The sequence below is a fragment of the Polypterus senegalus genome, chromosome 2, assembly GCF_016835505.1.
Source record: "Polypterus senegalus isolate Bchr_013 chromosome 2, ASM1683550v1, whole genome shotgun sequence".
Lineage (NCBI taxonomy): Eukaryota > Metazoa > Chordata > Cladistia > Polypteriformes > Polypteridae > Polypterus > Polypterus senegalus.
The window spans coordinates 282868104-282888875 of NC_053155.1; the positions used below are offsets into that span (position 1 = coordinate 282868104).

At 37.4% G+C, this 20772-nt stretch overlaps 1 protein-coding gene across 1 annotated transcript in view; it reads right to left on the reverse strand.

Annotated features, from left to right (window-relative positions):
- Positions 1–1195: 1195 nt before the first annotated feature.
- The window catches only part of rnf121 (ring finger protein 121), a 58002-nt gene continuing 38425 nt past the window's right edge, over positions 1196–20772 (reverse strand). Inside the window, exons 6-9 of the mRNA XM_039745681.1 lie at positions 19371–19491; positions 17620–17753; positions 16077–16178; positions 1196–2348 (exon numbers count right to left, since the gene is read on the reverse strand). Coding sequence (XP_039601615.1) covers positions 2228–2348; positions 16077–16178; positions 17620–17753; positions 19371–19491 — 478 coding nt within the window. The 3' untranslated portion in view covers positions 1196–2227. The remainder of the gene's footprint in view (positions 2349–16076; positions 16179–17619; positions 17754–19370; positions 19492–20772) is intronic.

The following is a 20772-nucleotide window of genomic DNA, read 5'->3' on the forward strand; positions in this document are numbered from 1 at the left end:
ACTTTCTGCCATTGTCACTCTTTTCCATGTTGCAGCTCGAGGTCAGTAAATCACTCAGATTTACAGTCGAGGTGCTCACCTTTTCCACATTTCTTGTGTCCCCATGATATTGACAGGATTATTAATGAAAGTTTTTAATGCTTTCTGTTCATTCAAATCATGGCGTTAATATCCAGTTTGATGATGATATGCAATCTTTTACATATGAAAACAGAAAATCCCACCACAGACTTGGAAGTTTTTCTTTCCTTAAATCTGCCTCCACAGTTTGGTTTGTAGACTTGTTCAGTAGACATGGAGGTTCTCTTCTTATCGGTTGACGTATCAACATTATTTAGTGCAAGGGTCTCCAACTCCAGGCCTGGAGAGCTACTGTGGCTGCAGGTTTTCATTCTAACCCTTTTCTTAATTAGTGACCAGATTTTACTGCTAATTAATTCTTTGCCTTAATTTTAATTGATGCACATCTCAGGCCCCTTAATTATTTTTTCCTTAATTAGCAACCAAACAATATTAAGACACAAAATGTACCGACAAGTAAACAAGCACCTGTGTCTATCACACAATAACTGAAAATAAAGAAAGGTGAAGGCCTCAGTAATGTTTTGTTGACGTGAGCAGATCAACATTTTGACAGCCAGCACTCTTAAAAAAGAAATCAACAGTTTTGGAAATGTCTGCCATGGCAGAATAAGCGACAAGGAATTAAATAACAGGTTTAATTAGCAATGAGAATTTGCTTCAAATTAAGAAACTGAATGAGGTGAAGTTGGAGTTTGAGGCCCCAGCTTAGTTGATCATCCGTTGGCTCACTTCATATTAAATTTATGTTTAGTTGTTGTTTAAGGAAAAAAGAATCAATTCAGTGGCCAGAGTGTCAAGAAAAGTCAATTAAAATAAAGGGAAATAGTTAATTAGCAGCAAAAATAGGTCATTAATTAAGAAGAGTTAGAATGAAAACCTGCAGCCCCCCAGGACTGGAGTTGAAGACCCCTGATTTAGTGCAGTGTAGGAACTTACCTTGACTTTGGGGATTCAGAAGGATAAGGCTATCAGACCCAAAACCAAAGGGCTGCTGCTCTTAAAAAGGTTTGAATGGCTTAGCAGGAGACAAAGACCGAGGAAATCGTTTCTTTTGTGGTGTTCTGTGGGGGAAAAACTGCATAAGAACTTGACTAACAGAAAAAAATGAATGTTAATTTTGATCACCTTTATAAACATCTTTATGGATACAAAGAAGATTCAGAATAACAGCCACAATTCTAAAAAAAATCTTGTTCTACATTTGCACGAGGTCACCTCCCTGGGTAAATCCGGTAGTGCGCCCAATTCCTTACCCGGTCCAACACTTATTTTTAAAAGCTTTTTTTTTTTTGTTTGTGTTACACAAAAAGCATTCAAACCCCACCGAGATTTAATACTTTGTGGTACAAATGAGCGCTCAGTGATTCTTATACAAAGGAAATTGTAGGTTTTTCCGTCCATTATTGAATTTAAAATAACAAGACAACCTCAGTGTGGACTACTTCAACCAATGCTAAAGCATTCATGATTATGCCAAAACAAGGAGACCCTTTTCCCCCAACAAATCAAAGTAACACTATTCAGTAGAGCTCAGAGGATTCTTTCTTGGTAGCTTCTATTCCTTTGGTATCCATCCACATTCAGGCTTCCAAAAATATGAATATCAGGTAATTACAACAAAACTTGAGTGACTGCATACAGACAGACTGTTGAAGCAGATGTTTCAAAGACTTCTGCTGCCCACATGTGCTCTGCCATTTTTTTCTTCTTCTTCTTCTTGCAGTGTAATGGCAGTCAAAATGCCATCCAGAAGCTGTTACATAAAAATGAGGAAAATTGTATAAAAGAAAAAAAAAACATAAACGGACAAGAAGAGAGCAGTGATCCAGGGGTCAGAAATAACAGACGAGTGACAGATAACAGAGGTGTAGATGGTGTTGTTTTATATGATATGATCTGAAACAGTTGTCAAGTAATTAAGAAAGATGTCTGTACCAACAAGTTCAAGAATATTATCCTTTTAAAATATAAAAACAAATAATGAGCCAGTTGCTGGTAAAACCACTACCCGATCATTTGCTGCCATCCCTTAATGTGCCTTAGTAGTTAATCGTAGTTCCAGATGTTTCTGAAGGTTACTGCTGGAGAGTTCTAAACAGCTTGCACCTTTAGATTGGAGGCCTGATGCTCACCAGTCTTCTTCCTACTCAAGGCCCAGGATGTAGTTAATTAACTGGACCAGGCCTATGATGACTGGCTGCCAAGCCACCAGATAGCGAAGCCAGTCGAGCAGCTGTCCATACATCACGTGAGGCCTCTCCCAGCTACATGACGGGAGTCAAGGAAAATCACTGGTTGTGTGTGACATGGCAAATGCATTTAGTATTAGGAGAGAAATGTCATTGGGAAGATGGGGATACTTACCACATGATCTATAGAGAGTTGAGATGATTAATAATTAAAGTCATTTTATACACAAATATGACATATACTGTATACACATAGTATATACCGGGCATGTCAAACTCGCTACCATTGGTGGGCCGCTTCGACTGTCATACGTGCATCAGCAGGCCGCACTGTAACAAATACCATTATATAAAGTTACTGTAGCTTTCTTTCCAATACTGAAAACTTTTAAAAATGTAACACTTAAAGTTTAATGAAAAGCAATTTATTTCCATACACTCTCAGTACAACAGCGTACAATTAGATTTCACACTGTAAGACTCCTATATAAGGACCTAGCTAAGAGGCTATTTCTTTTGTCCCGACACTTGGCATCTCTTGTTAGTAACCAGTTCATCAATATCAGGCTTGAAATCTTGTGCAGCTGCAACCTTTATGAGGGATGAAAGGTGCTCGACAGTAAGTCTTGAGCGATGTGGGGTTTTGGTAGCTTTCATTAATGAAAACAATTGCTTACAAAGGTAAGTGCTTCCCAACATAGACAGTACTCTCGATGCCAACTTACAGATCTGCACATATGAGGGTGGCAGGTAAACATACAAGCCTGGCACACCAACTTCGTTGTATTTTGCCTTCATAACATATTCTGACTGCAGTTCAATCAATTCCATTTGGATAGTCTCAGGCGCATTCTCAAAGTTGTAAGAGTATGGTGACGTAAACAGCACAAAGTCCTGTTCGTGTGAACTGAAATCGCGAAAACACTCACTGAATTCATTGCTCAGTAATTCAAGTTGGAAAAGAAATACTCCAAAAATCTAATTTTACTTTATTAAGTTTACTTCAAAGTTTATATTGTAAAATAAGCCGATATGCAAAAAGCCCCCTGACCTACACTAATTTTAAAATTTAATTTTGAACTCAAAATCACAAAAATTTGTTAATAAACTCACCAACTTCTCGTGTCCACTTCAGATCTTCAGCTGTAGTCTGCACTAACTGTTCGTTACAATACTAGCACAAAATTACATAAAACTAGAGCAAAAAAACGTGAAAACATCCATCCATCCATCCATCTATCCTCTTCCACTTATCCGAGGTCAGGTCACGGGGGCAGCAGCTTGGGCAGGGATGCCCAGACTTCCCTCTCCCCCGAGACTTCTACTAGTCCCTCCAGCGTGTCCTGGGTCTTCCCAGGGGCCTCCTCCCGGTTAGACGTGCCCGGAACACCTCACCAGGGATGCATCCTGATCAGATGCTCGAGCCAGCTCATCTGACTCCTCTCGATGCAGTGGCTCTACTCTAAAGTAGGTAGTAATCATTCTGTACAAGTTTAGTGCTAACTAGGATCCGTCATGCGGGCTGCATGTTTGACATACCTAGTATATACTCTTAACGGCTAAACATTTTTTTCAGTTTTTACTGAAATACAAGCAGTTCAAGTCTAATGAATAATCTGAAATGAGGCAAAGGTAGAATTTAGAAGGTCAGCCAAGGGGTGGAGGGTGTCCAGTTTGGCAAACTTGGAATTACATCTTTCCTTTCCTCAGATGATAGGGTCCTACTGGCTTCATCGGGCTGTAACCTCATATATATATATATATATATATATATATATATATATATATATATATACACACACACACACACACACAGGGGTGCTTTGCAGCCGTAATGAGTATCAGCACCTCCAAGTCGGAGGTCATGGTTCTCAGCTGGAATAGGGTGAAGTGCCCTCTCCTGGTTGGGGATGAGATGCTGCATCAAGCAAAGGAGTTTAAGTATCTCAGGGTCTTCTAGTTCATGATTGACAGAAGAAAGGAGGAGATCAACAGGTGAATCAAAGCCACTCCACATAGTACTGGTCAGTCTTAGTGACTAGCAAGCTGAGCCTAAAGGTAAAGCTCTTGGTTTACTGCTCAATCTATGTTCCTACGCTCACCTATGGTCACAAGCTGTGGGTAGTGACTAAACAACTAAGGATACAAGGGTTGAAATATGTTTCCTTTGTAGGGGCGTCTGGGCTCCTTAGAGATAGGCCGAGGAGCACAGACAGTAGGGTGAAGCTGAAAGTACCTTTGCATTGCAAGGACCCAGTTGAGGTGGTTCAGGCTTCTAATTAGGATGCCTCCTGGATGTCTCTCTCTGAGGATGTGTTTCCGGCATGTCCAACCAGTGGGAGACCTTGAGATAGACCCAGGACATGCTGGGTAGATTACATGTCTTGGGTAGCCTGGGAACACCTCAGTATCACCCAGAGGGGTTGGAGGCGGTGGTGGAGAAAAGGGACATTTAAGCATCTTTGATTAACCTACAGCCCACACTCCAAACCCCGACAGACAGCAGAAAATAGATGCACGGTACAACTGTAAGCAAACAACTGCTAAAGTTTAGTTCAACAAAAACAAAAATAATTCAATTTTCAGAGTTATACAAAAGTATTTTTTCTGGGAGCAAGTAATGAGTTAACAACTTGCATCTTTTCTGCAGCAATGTAGTTAACTACACCATAACTACACTACAGGCAGGTGTCATAACTGTTGTTGATTATTTAAACTGTCTATATAAATGCAGTGCTGGAACAAACGGTGTTGCTACACCCCTGAAGCATTATCAGGACAATGTTACACTGTGTACTGCTATCACTATGGTGGGGAAAAATGCAATTAATAAAGGAAGGCAGACAGACCATTATAATTTATAAGCATAGGTCTTTCCTTTAGAGAAAATGCAAAGAAAGCCAAGATGTTTGTGAGTTCAGCCCCCCACACCATTAAAAGGAACTTGAAAACCAAAGGAAACTCCGATAAGAACAGGTCTGGGAGACCCAAAGGCACAACAGAATCAGATGTTTCTGAGAGTCAACAGCTCCAAGAAATATACTGTGCAGTGTCCATACAGCATCTTCAATTATGTATTTGTTAAATGCTTTAATTTCAGAGCAGACTGGTAATGGTTTCTGGCCCAGGCAAACCTCCTTGTTTATTTTGAAATTTTAGAAATGGCTTTCTTATACCACTTGACCTGTCAAACCTGCAGTATGAACAAAATATAGACTATTGTTCAATAATGCTTCAGATCATGAAGCAACAACACTACAGTAGGACAGCTTGTACGTAATTAACCCAAGTTGGGACTCCTGTGGGAATTGCTTGCATTATCTTTCAAGGATTAATTAACTTCCTTTGCTATAGAAAATTTGTACAATGCTAACCCATTACTTGTTCCCTGAAAAGGTATTTTTGTTTAACCCTGAAAATTAAATTAGTTTTCAGTTTTTGGTAAACTAAACTTTTTTTATTTTTTAAACCTCTGGCAGTATATTGTTTACCTTTGAACAATTTCAGGTTATTTACTGCACTAGGACAGAGTGGTGACTCTGTGGCTAAAGGATCTGTGCTGGTAAGCCCTGGAGAGTAAGCTGGGGTATAAAAAAACTGACAAATTCATAATACAAGAAATTGTATTAAAAAAGCATTATTAAAAAAAGAACATACAATAACTATGCAGATTTAGGGATTATTAATGTCAATATCTGGGGAACTGGCTCACCACCCACCACCAGATATGCTGTATTTTAAATCAAGAACAAGATTAAGCTCATAACCACAAGATCTAACACATACTAACATGAATTAAAATAACAAATATGCTTACCAATACTTTTTCTTGTAATAAAAGGAGACCCAATATCCCCTTTTCTCCATTCACCTCCCCTTTTATCACTCAGTCAGGGTTAGGCACAGACCGAGTTCCACTTTTTTTCTGCTACACTACTGAAGACCCTCATTTACATAGTTAAAAGTGGTTTGCTTTATTTTATGACCCCTTTAAGGTACTCTTTAAGGTACTCTTAATGTGTTACTTTTTACACATTCATAGCAGCAAGCTGCAAAGCAGATCACCGAAGAATTTCATTGCACTCTGCACATGTGAAAATATTGATACTATGAATAAAAAAACCCCCAATAATTACGTATGACATGTAAGCCTGGATTAAGACCCCCACAGGCCCTTGCATAACTTGGCTCCTTGAACAGAGAGTTGATCATTCTTTCAACAATGCAGCACGTGAACACCTGGTAGTTTAATACAGCATAGCATTTCCCACTGCTGCTTTTAGAGTACAGGGACTTAATCACTTCATTGGGGAGGTCAAGGAGGTGTTCTTTGGTTATTTCAGCCCGCGGAGACTCAATCATATCATCACGCGCTTGCGGAAACAGGTTCTGTGTTATTTTTATTTTATATTATCACTGGCCCCTGTGCACAAACCCAGAATATCCTGATGGTAGATCTTGCCCAAAATAAATCTGGATCCAATTTGATCTTTTAATGTTGAAGACCAATTTGAGATGAAGTATTTTCTCTTATACGTAAATAAAAAACCTAGAAGGACCAAGTTGAAGTGACACTTGAATAATCTCTGCATATATTTTTTTCCCTCCCACTTCATTTTAGCTCTGCTGTACATTCAGAATTTCACTGAAAACAAGGGCTAAAAAAAGTAAGTACAAAACACAAGAGAATAATTTGTTATGATGAGTGTGTTTTCATTTAAAAAATGCCCAGTTTAAGAGGTTAGACACAACTGTGATGTGAAAAGGCCATTCAGTCCAATAAGGTCACCTAGATTCTCTAAAACAACATCAACCTGGGTTTTGAAGATCCCTATATTTTGAAAATTTTGTATTTACATGGTAGGTGGCACAGCAGAACATTGAGTAGCATCATGATTCCACCTTTCTAGGTTTGATTGTTACACCTTGACCTAGTCTGCACAAAGTTTGCATTTTTTCCACTCAAATACAAGCAGACCAGTCTAATCTCAATTACACATTGAATACAGGACAGCCAGTTTGATAAATACAGGAGGTTATAGGCAAGATTTAAACTTTTGATATTCAATTAAATTGTACAGTTCATATAATTACTTGTATTTCTAATTACGTGCTACTCTGCCATAGCAGAATCACAGCTATATACTTCAGAGGACTGCACAAGCCTAACATGCACACACAGGGTGCCTATCGCATCACTTCAAATACAACAAACAACTAAAACAACATTTCTGGCAAACATGGTTATTTTTTTTTCTTGTATGTAATGCAATGAGGTGAGTGGTCATCAGAAAGTATCACTACTGACTCATCTCACCCAGGTCACCACTTGTTTCTTTCTTATTTATCTGTTCTTTCATATATGAAGTATGTGTGTACATGTGTGTGCTTGTGCCGACACACTATACACACACTTTCATTTGCACATTAGTTGGACATCTCTTTTATAACTGCACTATTTTGAAATAGTTTGCTTGTTTTTTAACTTATGTTATTTAGGTTTTAACTTATATGTTGTGTTCTGTTACGAGCAGCTCCACGTCTACCAAGCTAAACTCCTGTACATTAAGTACCGGGATTATGTTAACTTGGCTAAGATGGGTAACAAATTTCCACAAAGCCTATCTCAAAAAATATTAAAAAAGAAAAAAAAAAACAACACCGCACGCACCTTTATCTTCCTGAATACACAATACTGTGCAATTTTTCCTGTAAGGTAAATGTGCTTCTTTCTTTGTGGTGTGCTTTTAAGTGTGACGAGCTTCCTACCCTATTGAATGGAAAGTGACCTTTAGCACAACACACAATACAAATCTGTCATCTTTTCACACACTTCTTAGTATCACCAAACCACATTCTGATGCTGCACCTGCTAGTTAATTCTGCCACATTTTTGAGATGTACATCCAGTTCCAGCAGTTTTGACATTAAGCAATTTTGTATACAGTCTAAAGACAGCTTTGTTCATGAGGAGTTATTTCAGATTTAGCAAGCACAAGTTGAAGTAAAAAAAAAAAACAAAAACAAAACTAAAAAAAGTTTCCATTCACCTCTCCATCATGTTATTCAGCTCAAGGTTGCGGAGAGCTGGTGCAGGAGCTGATCCTGGCCAGAAAAAAACACGCACATGGGCAATGACTACTTTAATATGTACTCCTATCTAGCACAAGGGAGGACCATCTTTTTACACACAGAGTAAGCAAAAGTCTGGGACATGGAACTAATTTGGTACTGAAAAGATATATGGGGGTGGCGTCCATGCTGAGTCAATGTAATCATGCAATTCTTGCAGATTTTTCAGCTATATATTCATGCTGTGTTTTGGTTCTAATAGGTTGTATAAGGGTGGGACAACGGTACATGGATGAATGCATGCAGGCAAGAGTGAAGCACAGTGGGGGTTCCCTGCATTTTTGGGGCTGCATTTCCACAAGCAGAGTTGGTGATTTGATCCAAATTGATGTCCCCCTCACTATGGAGTAGATTCGCGATGTGGGCATTTCTCACCCAAGTGCACAGGTGAGAGACCATCTGCATTCGTGATTACTCCTGGGGCTGCCGATTTCAGCTGCCATGCCTGTTTGATAAATATAAGCGTGAGTTGGCTAAAAGGGGAGGAAAAAGAAAAAAAGAAAGAACAAACGGGAGGGAGGGAAGTTGCAGGAGAAAGGAGGAAGCAGTGGAGAGAGAGAGAGAGCGAGCGAGCACAGGCTCGCGTTGCAGCTGAACAGGGAGCCTGGGTGTTGGGAATAGCAGTAGTGGTCACTCCCGCTGAGTGATCATGGAGCGGTATTGACCGGAAGGAGGGTGACTCTCTGCGTAAGGCAGCGGGAGTCTGGACTTGGGCGAGTGTACAGTATTCCCCAGCGTGGACGCCCTGTTCGCTGTGGATCCCAAGTCGCTGTCAGGAGGAGCCTACTGGAGCCAGGGATCGGAGAGGTGAACTGAACAGCTGAAGTAGGCAGAGTAAAGGTCAGCGGCAAGTAAGACGACTCCCCTGTTGAGAAGCCCAGACAGGGGTAGCAGGGTGGCCACCACGTAAAAAGGCACTGGGCTTCTTGTGGTTTTTTTAAAAAAAGAATGCTTCCTGCTGTATTTTAACCTTGTTGTTTTTAAGAAAACTTTTTTCTATTGTTTTTAACCTCCACGTTTCACTTCTGATTTTATGGATTTATTTATTGGAACTTTGGACACTGCAGTTTAATCTGAACACCTTGTGTTTTGCTGATTGTTTTAATAAAGGCACTTTTTCACCATCCCGTGCTTTGTTGTTCCTCACTGCTAAGCTCATTGGTAACATTACAGACGGTGTAGGGTTCAAGGGCTCTCGGACAGCAGATGGGAGCATACAGCAAACCCACATCGTCACAGCGCAATTTTGTGTTTTTTCATGTAAATTTGAATTGATTGTTGAAAAGTATGAAGGTGGTATGTGTATCTGGGACATGGCTGCTCCATACCGTATGCCGAGAACGACGGTGTGAAAAACAAAGACGTTATTAAAAAGTAAAGTGAGGTTAAATTTTCATTTATTTCATCTAATTGCTTTTGTATTTATGTATTTTAGTATTAAGCAGTGTTTAAATTTTATACAACCCCATCAATGTATAGTATGCCAATAACAATAGGACTTTTTTTCACGGGAAGGATGAATCATTTTCTCATTATTTTTTATGGGAAAAATTTGTTTGGTATAAGTCCAAGGACCTGGAACGGATTAAGGACGTATACCGAGGTACCACTGTGTGTGTGTGTGTGTGTGTATATATATTATATATACAGTGCCGATCAAAAGTTTAAGACCACTTAAAAAATGGCAAAAAATCATATTTTGCATGGTTAGATCTTAACAAGGTTCCAAGTAGAGCTTCAACATGCAACAAGAAGAAATGGGAGTGAGACAAAACATTTTTTGAGCATTCAATTAATTGAAAATAACAATTAAATTGAAACAGGCTATATATAAATATATGTGCTAAGAAAAGGAAAGATTTTAAAAATAACGTAACACGATTGTGAATGTAACCTTTTGTAAGTAGTGCCTGGAGGATTCAGTGTGGAGAAACTCTAGAGACAGCGTGTGTATTAAATTGTGGATTTTTCTGTGTGTATTTGGTGGCAGTGTGACGAAGTTGCTTCGAAAGACGGCGTTAGCCGCGGAGCTCAGCTTAGAGCGAAATGAGGTAAATGGGAGGGGAAATGATGACGTGACTCCCCCACCCGCCTTAACGGTCAATCCCCCACAAACACAGTCTCTCGGAATCTGCATAAGCACACCCCTTCACCTGCAATTTTAACTTTGTTACAAAGTGATCAAAACTCTCGTTTATATCCTGCGTCCTATCATTAAACTTGTATCCCGCATTACCTGTGGGCATGAGAAACGCCAGCGGCAGCCTGTCTATGAACTTAAACTTTAGGTTTACACCGTGCTTTGTTTCCGAAGTAGCAGCACTCAAGAAAATGGTTGTATATGTCAGTCGCTCGCTTATCGTTTTCGCTGCCTTCTGAATTATATAATGCATGTTTTCTTGAGCCTTTTTTGAGCTCTTCCTGGTTTTCTACGTACTGCGTTGACAGTCAGTTCACGTGATTACGTGGAAGGTGTGATGATGTCACACGAAACTCCGCCCACCACGGCCATCCAGCTCAACTCCATTACAGTAAATGGAGAAAAATAGCTTCCAGTTATGACCATTACGCATAGAATGTTGAAATGAAACCTGCCCAACTTAAGTAAGTAAGCTGTAAGGAATGAGCCTGCCAAATTTCAGCCTTTTACCTACACGGGAGAATTAGTGATGAGTCAGTGAGTAAGTAAGTGAGTCAGTCAGTCAGTGAGGGCTTTGCCTTTTATTAGTATAGATACAGTGTATATATATATACACACACACACACACATATATATATACATATACAGGTATATACACTCACACCCACATATATACAGTATATAGCACTTTTGTGACTGAGTACTGCCAAGCGGACATACTGCATGTCTGCAATACTAAGTGTATTACCATGATCAGCAAGGTCCTCAAGGTCATTAGTAGGCTTAATGCAGAGGCTTAACCCATATTTCATCTTGCTTCCCACAAAGTCAGCACTAAAAGCTGAGATATGATTAACAAACTAGAATTACACAATGCTAAACTGGGAACATTCTGTACACAAAAAATGGCCAAGATAGTGCGCATTTTGCAATTTTTCTGAACAGCAAAAAACAGTTATGGGTATGGATCTCAATAGTTCAAAATAATAAACTGAATACAATTACAATATCTGTCACCTAAAACCTTGGAATAAGAAATTCAAAATTCAGATGAATGGGATTAAAATGAAAATTAAGAAATGTACTACTAGCTCAGAAGCATGTAGCCCAAGACAAAGTGTGGTTGTTGCTTTATTTTCTACCCTCTCTCACCCCACCCCACCCCAAATGTTCCTGGACCACTCGTTTTGGACATCTGGTTTGTTATAGTTTTGTTCAGTGTTCTCTGTGAAAAATAGTTACAAGACTGGGAGACAGCAGACAAAACTGAATTACTTACTTCAGTCTGAGGTGTCAATAGTGTTGAATTCAAACTGTAACTTTTACTTCCAACAAGAAGGCATATACTGTATGCAGGTACCAAAAAATGCTGAAAGAAGCATGACAGAAGCAAATGGAGCAAACAAGAATATCCTGATGTTGCTCATCTAAGTATGCAAATATCTCTAATAAACAAGGAATCACTTCTTTAGCAGTATTTTTAATATACAAACAGACTGGAACCCGTCAAGCTTACAGTTTCTGATGTTACACAGAAAAAGACATTGCAGGCACTGCTGTTCAAAACTTCAAAAACCTATACGTTTAATGCAAACAGATTTTTGGGAGTGATTTGAAATGGTTCACAGCAGCAGCAGCAGTAGTTGCATAACAGATGTCACTAGCAATGGTTTACATGGCCCACAAGTGAAGCCAGCCCCATGGAGTGCTTTGGTCTAATGCCAGCACATTAGATTAGGCTGTTCCCTTTCTCAGTATTCAATGGATACTCAGCTATTGTAAAACTCTAGTTGGATTGTCTAGTCCACTTCCCTAGCAAGCAGAAAGCAAGCCAAAAAGTATCAAAATAGTTCAGCCAACAACAACAATTGAATATGCATCTATGAATAAACTCACATTCTCAGTTATTCTAAGCATACATAGCTTTGGGTTCTTAAATAAGTATTTTAAATATAGAAAAGTGTTACGATTTATTTTTTGGAACACTGAGGCTAAATTTATAACAACTTTTAAAAAGACAAAAGAAGCCTGTCCTGTCTTCTTAAAGGTAGTTTAGGATTTGGTAATCTTTAATATCAGCATGGTTACAAGAGTTCTGAAAAATCTGAGCTCAGCAGTTAAAAACACTGACTGACACAGTGGCCTAAAGGGGAAACGGGGTAATAATGATGTGACTTTATGACATGCTGAACAGGCATAATCATCAGAAGGGAAACTCCTGATGGCTGAAATGTAGCTATTTTTTTAAGGTCAATTCTGGTGAAGCAAAACTTAAGTCAATACTTTACAGTAAAAATGTTATGTTCTTGTTTCCCACAATATACTCATTTTTTCAAGCCCAAGTTAAATATTTGAATAGCACCACCTGAGGATTAAATAAGTTTTATGGGATATGTGTGATTCATGAAAATAATAAAAATAATAGCATCAACCACATAAAGGAAAATATCATTTCCAAAAACAGAATAAATAAAACCTCTCTCTTGTATATCTTAATGGCATATTTTATACATCCTAGTGCTGTGTCATCAGGTCTCAAACTTTTCATGATGCCATTCTCTGTAGAAATACAAATAATCAGATTACTCTAGGTGAACATCACTTACAGAGTGGTGGAAAACCCAACAGTGAAAAAACAAGAGTAAAATATTTATGAAGGATTTACTTAGGATAACACACAACACTGTGAAACCTGCTTAATCCAGTTTAGGGGTGTGAAGACCTAAACCCTAACTTGGCAGTATCAAGAACAAGGAAGGAACCAACCCTGGACTGGACAAGCAGTCATTTGAGTATTCCCTCACTCCAACACTGGGACAATTTGGAATCACCAATTGGTCTAACAAGTACAAGTTTGGAAGAAAATCAGATGTCCCTGGGGGCAAAAAAAACCAAAAAAACATGAAGGATAAGGAAACACAACACAGGTAGTAATCGGTCATGGGATCTGAACCAAAGACTGAGCAGGGAGATTTCATGAGGCAGCATTGTTAACCACTGCACCACTCATCATTTAATATATTACATACAGATAATAAGCAAAATTAATGAATGCATGGTGGTGACAAATTTGACCTTTCCTGGAACAAGACTCCTTCAGTTTTCCCAGTATGCTTTCCATTACAGTGAGAGGGTGAGGTTGACACTGTCTTAGCAGCATCAGACACCAGAAGGGGACTAGTTTTGGTTTTCACTTTGTGGATGTTTAATTACTTTTAACAATTATATTTATTTAGAAATTATGAGCAGCAAGCTGGAAGACTGGATTTTGTAATAACAATAACAAAAATACTTGTAATTTAAAATGCATTTACAATATATTCCACACACTGGAGGCAGTAAAAGGCATTTGAGAATGCTATCAAATATGGCAAACTGTGTACACAATAATGTGGCCAAGGCACTTGTGAAAATGTAGTCTTACTCCAAAGGGAGTAACTGAAAATATACGCTAGTTTTAATCTACAGTCCTAAATTATACTCTGGCTTTGTATTTTTCTGAAAATCCATACATTGGCAGAAACCAATGAATTACAACAGATTGCTGATAAGTAGTTTTTCATGCAATCATTTGATCCATTTATTTAAATTCTAAAAACCTTACGCTGAAATACTGTACTACATTTTTCTCTATAGCGTTATTTTCAAAAAGTCTGAATTTGCATAAAAATATTCCCAATTCGGGGTGTTCATAAAAAATGCAATGATTTACTTCATGAGGTTGCAGTACATAATAAACATGAATAGTTGTGCCAGATATTTGTAATATTAAAATGTGTGCATCAATTTTAATGTTTAAAGTCTAAATATTCTTGATTGTATTTCTTATTTTCCACCCTCCTATAGAGGGTAATACAGTGCTAGGTCTCTAGTAAAGGATCAAAAGTCAGGTCAAATTCATAGTCAATGACCTTGAAAAAGTCTAAAACCATACGACACATGCTTAAATTTAAAATATGACATTTGTTACCTTCTGGGAGTGGCTCCTACAGGGTTAAGGACCACCAGTAAATAATCAAGTATCAATAAATATTATTACGATCAGCAACCTTGAAAAAGCATAAAACACTCCACATGGCTATATTACCTATTTCCATTTTTTCGAAGTTTTGTGAAAATCAGGAACTTTGACCTCTCAAATGCCATTAGAGATCATTCGATGATGCATGCACAACTTCAAGTCCTTCTGATCAATAATTCACCTATTGGTTTTTCTCTTTATCATAAGGATGTAATTTCTGCACAAAATATGGTCCAAAATGGCCTAGAAATCAGGGGTTTTTTTGGGTCCCGAGGACCAAAAAGAGGAGGGAAACCCAAAAAGCTTGACGTCTTACATAACTAGACATTAGGAAGAATCAACCTGTATATCATATGTGAAGGCTTTCTCATATCAGAGAGGAGGCAACCCACAGTGATTTCAAATAATTCATAAGTAATTGTTTTAAACGTAATACTACTTAAACAGATGATCATAACAAAACCAGAATAAATGGTTATTTCACTGAAACTTAAAACATAAAAGTTTTCTTTTTCTTTACTATCATATCATACGAATCATCACATTTTATTGCAATGTGCATCTTGGGGAAATCTAATTTGTATGCTTAATTTGCCATTTTTGTAATGTGAAAGATAATAAGAAAATGTTCTGCATGATTACTTGAAGTAGTGGACACAAATTCAAAACTATGAATAAAGAGTTAGGAGCATGGGTAGGATACATAATGATAGATAATTTAATTAATTTAAATTGTGCTAATCTGATAAGTCAAATACAGGATCCTGGGATGATTAAAACTAGATAATAAAATTATGGGCAAAAGGTTTGCTGTTAAGATACCAAAACAACTTTCTACTTAATGTAATGCCAACAAATAAACTTCATGGTAGTGCAGAATAAAAAAGATTTTTGATGCAAGAAGGCCTCTGTTCCTCACCAGAAACTTACAGTTTACAAACTATTAACATAATTAATTAAACACGCTTAAACCATTAGAATGTAAACTCTGTTTCTTAATGCTGCAACATATAGACACACATGAACAGATTTCACAGTTAATTTAAAACCTAGGAGTTATTAGCACAATATCAAAGACTAGCAATATTTAATATATAGTAATGATAGTTCTGTCTTTTTATAAAACACAAACAATATATAAAAATACCTACCTATATAAAGAAAGCTGAGGTCCTCTCAGCATGCGGAAGCCATCATTGAAGACAAAGCAGGAACTTACAGTGGACATTTAACACTAAGCATAACCATACATATACATTAAGTCCACACTGACTCAAACCAGGCCAATTTATGGACATAATCTAACATAAAACACAATGTATGAGGATATGGAAGGAGCTAGAATTTCCAGAGAACACCGCTGCGCATATATATGGTTAGAATATGCATAACTCCAAAAGGCTGTGAGGCAGCAGCCCTTTATCAGTATTGCGTAATTACCAAATCCAAAGCTAAAAATGGGGTCTTAACTTGCTTGAATCCTGAACCCACAAATGCAGTTAAAGGATACGGATTGCTGAACATCCTCTTGAGATCAACTTTCTCCTTGCAATATGGACATGTCTGCTTTTTTCCCACAATGCACCAACCTCGTATACAGAACTCATGAAATCTGAAAAAGTTAGACGTTAAGGAAGGAAAAAATAATAAAAACACAATTGTTATGCCCTGTATATTACAGCAGCTTACATACTCAAAAGTGCAAAGCATGCAAAAATATTCATTTAAACTACTACATAATGGTAAAAGTAACAGCTGTGAAGTTATTTCTATTTAATGTGCAATAGCTACGTATATACTTTGCACATACGGCTTAATGCTCATAACTCCCTCCCAGCTTTCACTGTGCCCAGATGTATAGCTGCACCCAGTTTTGCAAAAGTCATTCTTAGTTTCTGCACGCATACTCATAGACTGTGCTTCAATATGCGGTTTAAATGTGCAGTAAGTGGTGGAAATGTTACCAAAATTATTGTCATTTTTCTTTTATCTGTGACTGTAAATGTGCAGATGGTATAATTATAAAACAATTACTTAGCAAAATATCTACTCCCCTTCAGTACAAATTAAGAAAATGAACATGCTTAAAACAATATTTACATGTGTATTGAATAACTTCACTCAGAAAAATTTTGTGCAAGGTGTAAACTAATGTTTAAAGAGATATATGGAATGCAGTTTGATATAAAAAGATATCTTGCAACAAAAAGCTGTGGTGAGGCTTGCCAATGAAACCTCTAATAACATTAAATGTTAATTTTCCGAGATACTGAATTTGGGACTTTCATTAGTTGTCAGTTATAATCATCAAAATTAAAAGAAATAAACATTTGAAATCCATCAGTGTATGTGTCATGAATGACTCTAATATACAGGTTTCACTTTTTGAATGGAATTACTGAAATAAATCAACTTTGTCATGATATTATGATTTTATGACCGGCACCTGTATATGGTAAGAGATCTTAAGTTCATTCACAGAGATTTTAGAGATTCTCAGTTGGGAAGGAAATATTTGCGAGTTTAGTCTTTCTGCTTATTCTGTATCTTTTCCATTGCTTGGTACGTTTGTAGGCCATATGGCACATCAGCTCTACATCCATCAAACCTTCATAACACTTTCACTGACATAGCCTCAGTGTTCCTTCATATAGCGAACAGATGAAATACTTCATTTGGGAGCAACAGTTCATTTATTAGGCAGGAAACTTAACATACTGGGACATCAATAGCAGTAGGCACTTGAGGTACAATACACCTCGGTTCAAAAGAAATCAAATATTACTTATTTCTGTCAAAAGTTAGCACCAGTGCATATAACTAAAAGGATAAGGGGTAAAAATAATCAGAAGTAAATAAATGCTCACTGGTCAAAGAAAATAAAGAGTGCTTTGGAAAAACCATACTGTGTTAATTACTCTGGGATTAATAAAGAGTATATTATTGAGACAGTTAATATTTTATTTCTGTATCTCTGATTTCTGCTTGCACATAGATCCACACATACACCACATCTGATAGACTTAAAAGTTCTTTAACAATGATAAGGATACACATGATTACAGGAAAGTCTATACGTGTTTTCAATAATGCCTTCTTCATTCACATCAACCAGGATCTGTTGTCCACATACAGCACAGATATTATCTGACAAGTGTTTTGTGGGCATACCGGATGCACTATAAAACTGAAACAGACAAAGTAGTAGAGGTTAGTTGTGTAATAGTTCTTATTTCTAGTTATCAATAACAACAATGCAATGTTGACACATGAAACCTTGGACGGACTAGCTGTGGTGGGATTTTGTGAGACTTTACTGAGGTGAGTATGCCATAAAGGTTAGAATACTGGATATGTTAATGGTGATGAGTGTGACACAAAGCCCTACAGGTTCTTCAGAGATGTCAATTTATAAAAGGGAACTTCCCTGATCATTACTCTCACTTACCTGGTCATTACATTTGGAGTGATGACTTGCTTTGGGTAATGTACTTATTGCCTCATACTCCTTTTGATGGTTTTAACTATGGATAAGGGATGTTTAAGGCTTGTGTTATTTTTTTTTTTAATCTGTACCACTACATAACTTTAATTTGGTCCTATGAAAGCTCTTACTTGTCCATAGTGAACTTTTTACTTTGGAGGTACATTGTACAGTAGAGAGGACCTGCAGGAATGGCTTATTTACAGGTAATTAAAGAGTCACTGCATTTGACCACAAGAGGTTGCCAGTGAGTCCCTTCTGTAATCTGAAAGTCAATATGTGAAAGACAAGATTTAGTAATTTCCAGTTACAGTTATTACGGTATGTGAGCACATTTCCAACATTTGTTTCTATTATTTCATTTTTATACAGTTTTCAGAATGGTACAGCACTTGGAGGATGTGTTTTATGAGTTAACATGTGTGAATAAAAATATAGTACAGTATGCATCAGAAATAATTAGCCTGATTTCAAGCTGTTAGGTCAAAAAATATTTTTATGAATATGTAATTGCAATCATAATGATCAATGGTATATAATCCAAAACATATAGGAAAAATCAACACCACTAAATTATGAAAGGTTTACTTGATGACGAGTTAGTGGAGATTTTACTTATAGCAAACATGTCTTAGAATAGCAAACAATTGATTTTGTACATATTACCCAATACAATCAGCTATAAAATACTGAGATGCAAAAATGAACTTCTACAACCCATCCACCAAAACCTCTTAATTGATATGGTCGAGAGGAGACTGTTTATATCAGCAGCCTTGAAAGCAAAGCAGGAATCACACTCATTCACACATCTACACTGGCTTACATAAGGTCAGTTCAAAGTTACCAATTAATCTTTCACACAATTTCTTAAAACAATATATATTAAATATGTTTAGCTTGTCAGTGGTGATTTACCAATCACTCCTCATGCACATGCTTGCTCTCTATATATGAGCCAAGTGCCTAGGGTCCTAAGGCCACGAACTTCACGACAGTTTTTAGTACTTCATCTTAAAGCGATGTGTTTTAACTGTGTTATCTAAAACTCCATTATAGTTTATATTATGAATCTGAAAAAAAAAAAACCATCCAAAAGTGCAGTATGTTGACTTGTGCATTAGCAACACAAAAAAGAACATTATTATAGTTAATATTTTATAATCTTTCAGTTGTGAGAAATTGTCCTGTAAAAAATAAAGTCTGAATTGAAAAGATTTAACTGCTATGACAAAGTTTTGCAGAGACGGATAATTCTTTATATTGCCTGAAATTAAGGGATACATAACACTGTAAATAATCTATAAAACATCTCCTTACCCCTATTGTGGAAGCCATGAAGTCTGCACACATCTCTGCAAAATCTCGCCCTAAAACTCCATAATAAAGACCGTAGAAAAGAAGTGAGACTCCAAAGTCCATCCCATCTTCTGGTTTTATTCTGTTTTAATAAGAAAAAAATAGTTTGACAAGAATGTCTGTAACAGAGTAATGATTTACACAAGCCACAAAATACACAATTCTATCACTGTCCCGTAATTAGCATACAGAACCAGTAAATATCCCAACTTCATATTTTAAAATGTTACACAAAAATATTTTGCAATGAGACACAATACATTATAAAAGTCTTGGGCCGGAGTTATACTTCACGCAACACATGCTGCAGCGGACACTCCTGCTATGCAAGTGTTGTAGTGTTTATACTTGCGCGCATACTTTTCGTAAATCTGGAGGAATCCACCAGGTGGCAGTGCGAGATATTATCACGGTGAGAACATGTTCGGCTTCTCTGTGTTGTGAATTGCCTAAAACACCGACACCTTACCGCAATATCTCTGAAAAGGACGTTTATTGATTAAATCCATTAATCCAGGGATGTGTCCATTCCAGCAAGCATTGGGCACGAGTGAGAAACAATCCCTGGACGAGGCCTCAGCTCATTGCAAGGTGAATACAAGCACACACATACACTAGCGTCATTTCAGCGGCACCAAATGTCCAAATCTGCATATCTTTGAAAGGAAACCGGAGCACAGTGTGGAATACAAGCAGGAAATATCAGCAACATATCGCTCCGCCACCGTGTCGCCCAATGTGTGTAATTATTCCCCCCATGTGTGTAATTATTAACAGTATTCATTATTTAAATGAAATTATATGTAAAATGTAACATACACACTTTAATGCATTTCATCATGAAACTGATATCAAGTATAAATCTAAAGATTCTAAATGTGCAGAGAGTTGGAATATCACACATTTAATTTGTTTTGTCTGGTGATCTATTGCTGCTTGCCGCTACTGTGAGGTCCAAGAAGCTCGTAGCGATTAAAAACTGGGATGACTTTATGATGGTCTGCTTTAATAATAAAGTAAACTACGAGGTTAAAGTGGACATTTCGAGATTAAAGCCGAAATTTCCACTTTAATCACAAAATACACGTTTTCACCGTGTCCTTTATTTTTTTTCTCAGTGGCTCAAATACAGAGCTATACATTATGTTGCTGTTGTGAAGTTGCAAAAAAAAAAAAGATGGCACAAAAGATGGTATGTTAGACTTTTAAAATGTATCGTGTCATTACGATCGGGAATATGCGACGCTTGAATATAAAAGCACTACGAATGCATCTGTATGTCGGCATTTTGTTTCACCACATCAAACCATTCCTGAAACAGCGAAGTACGCACATTGATCCCCGTAGGATCTGCATAGAGGCT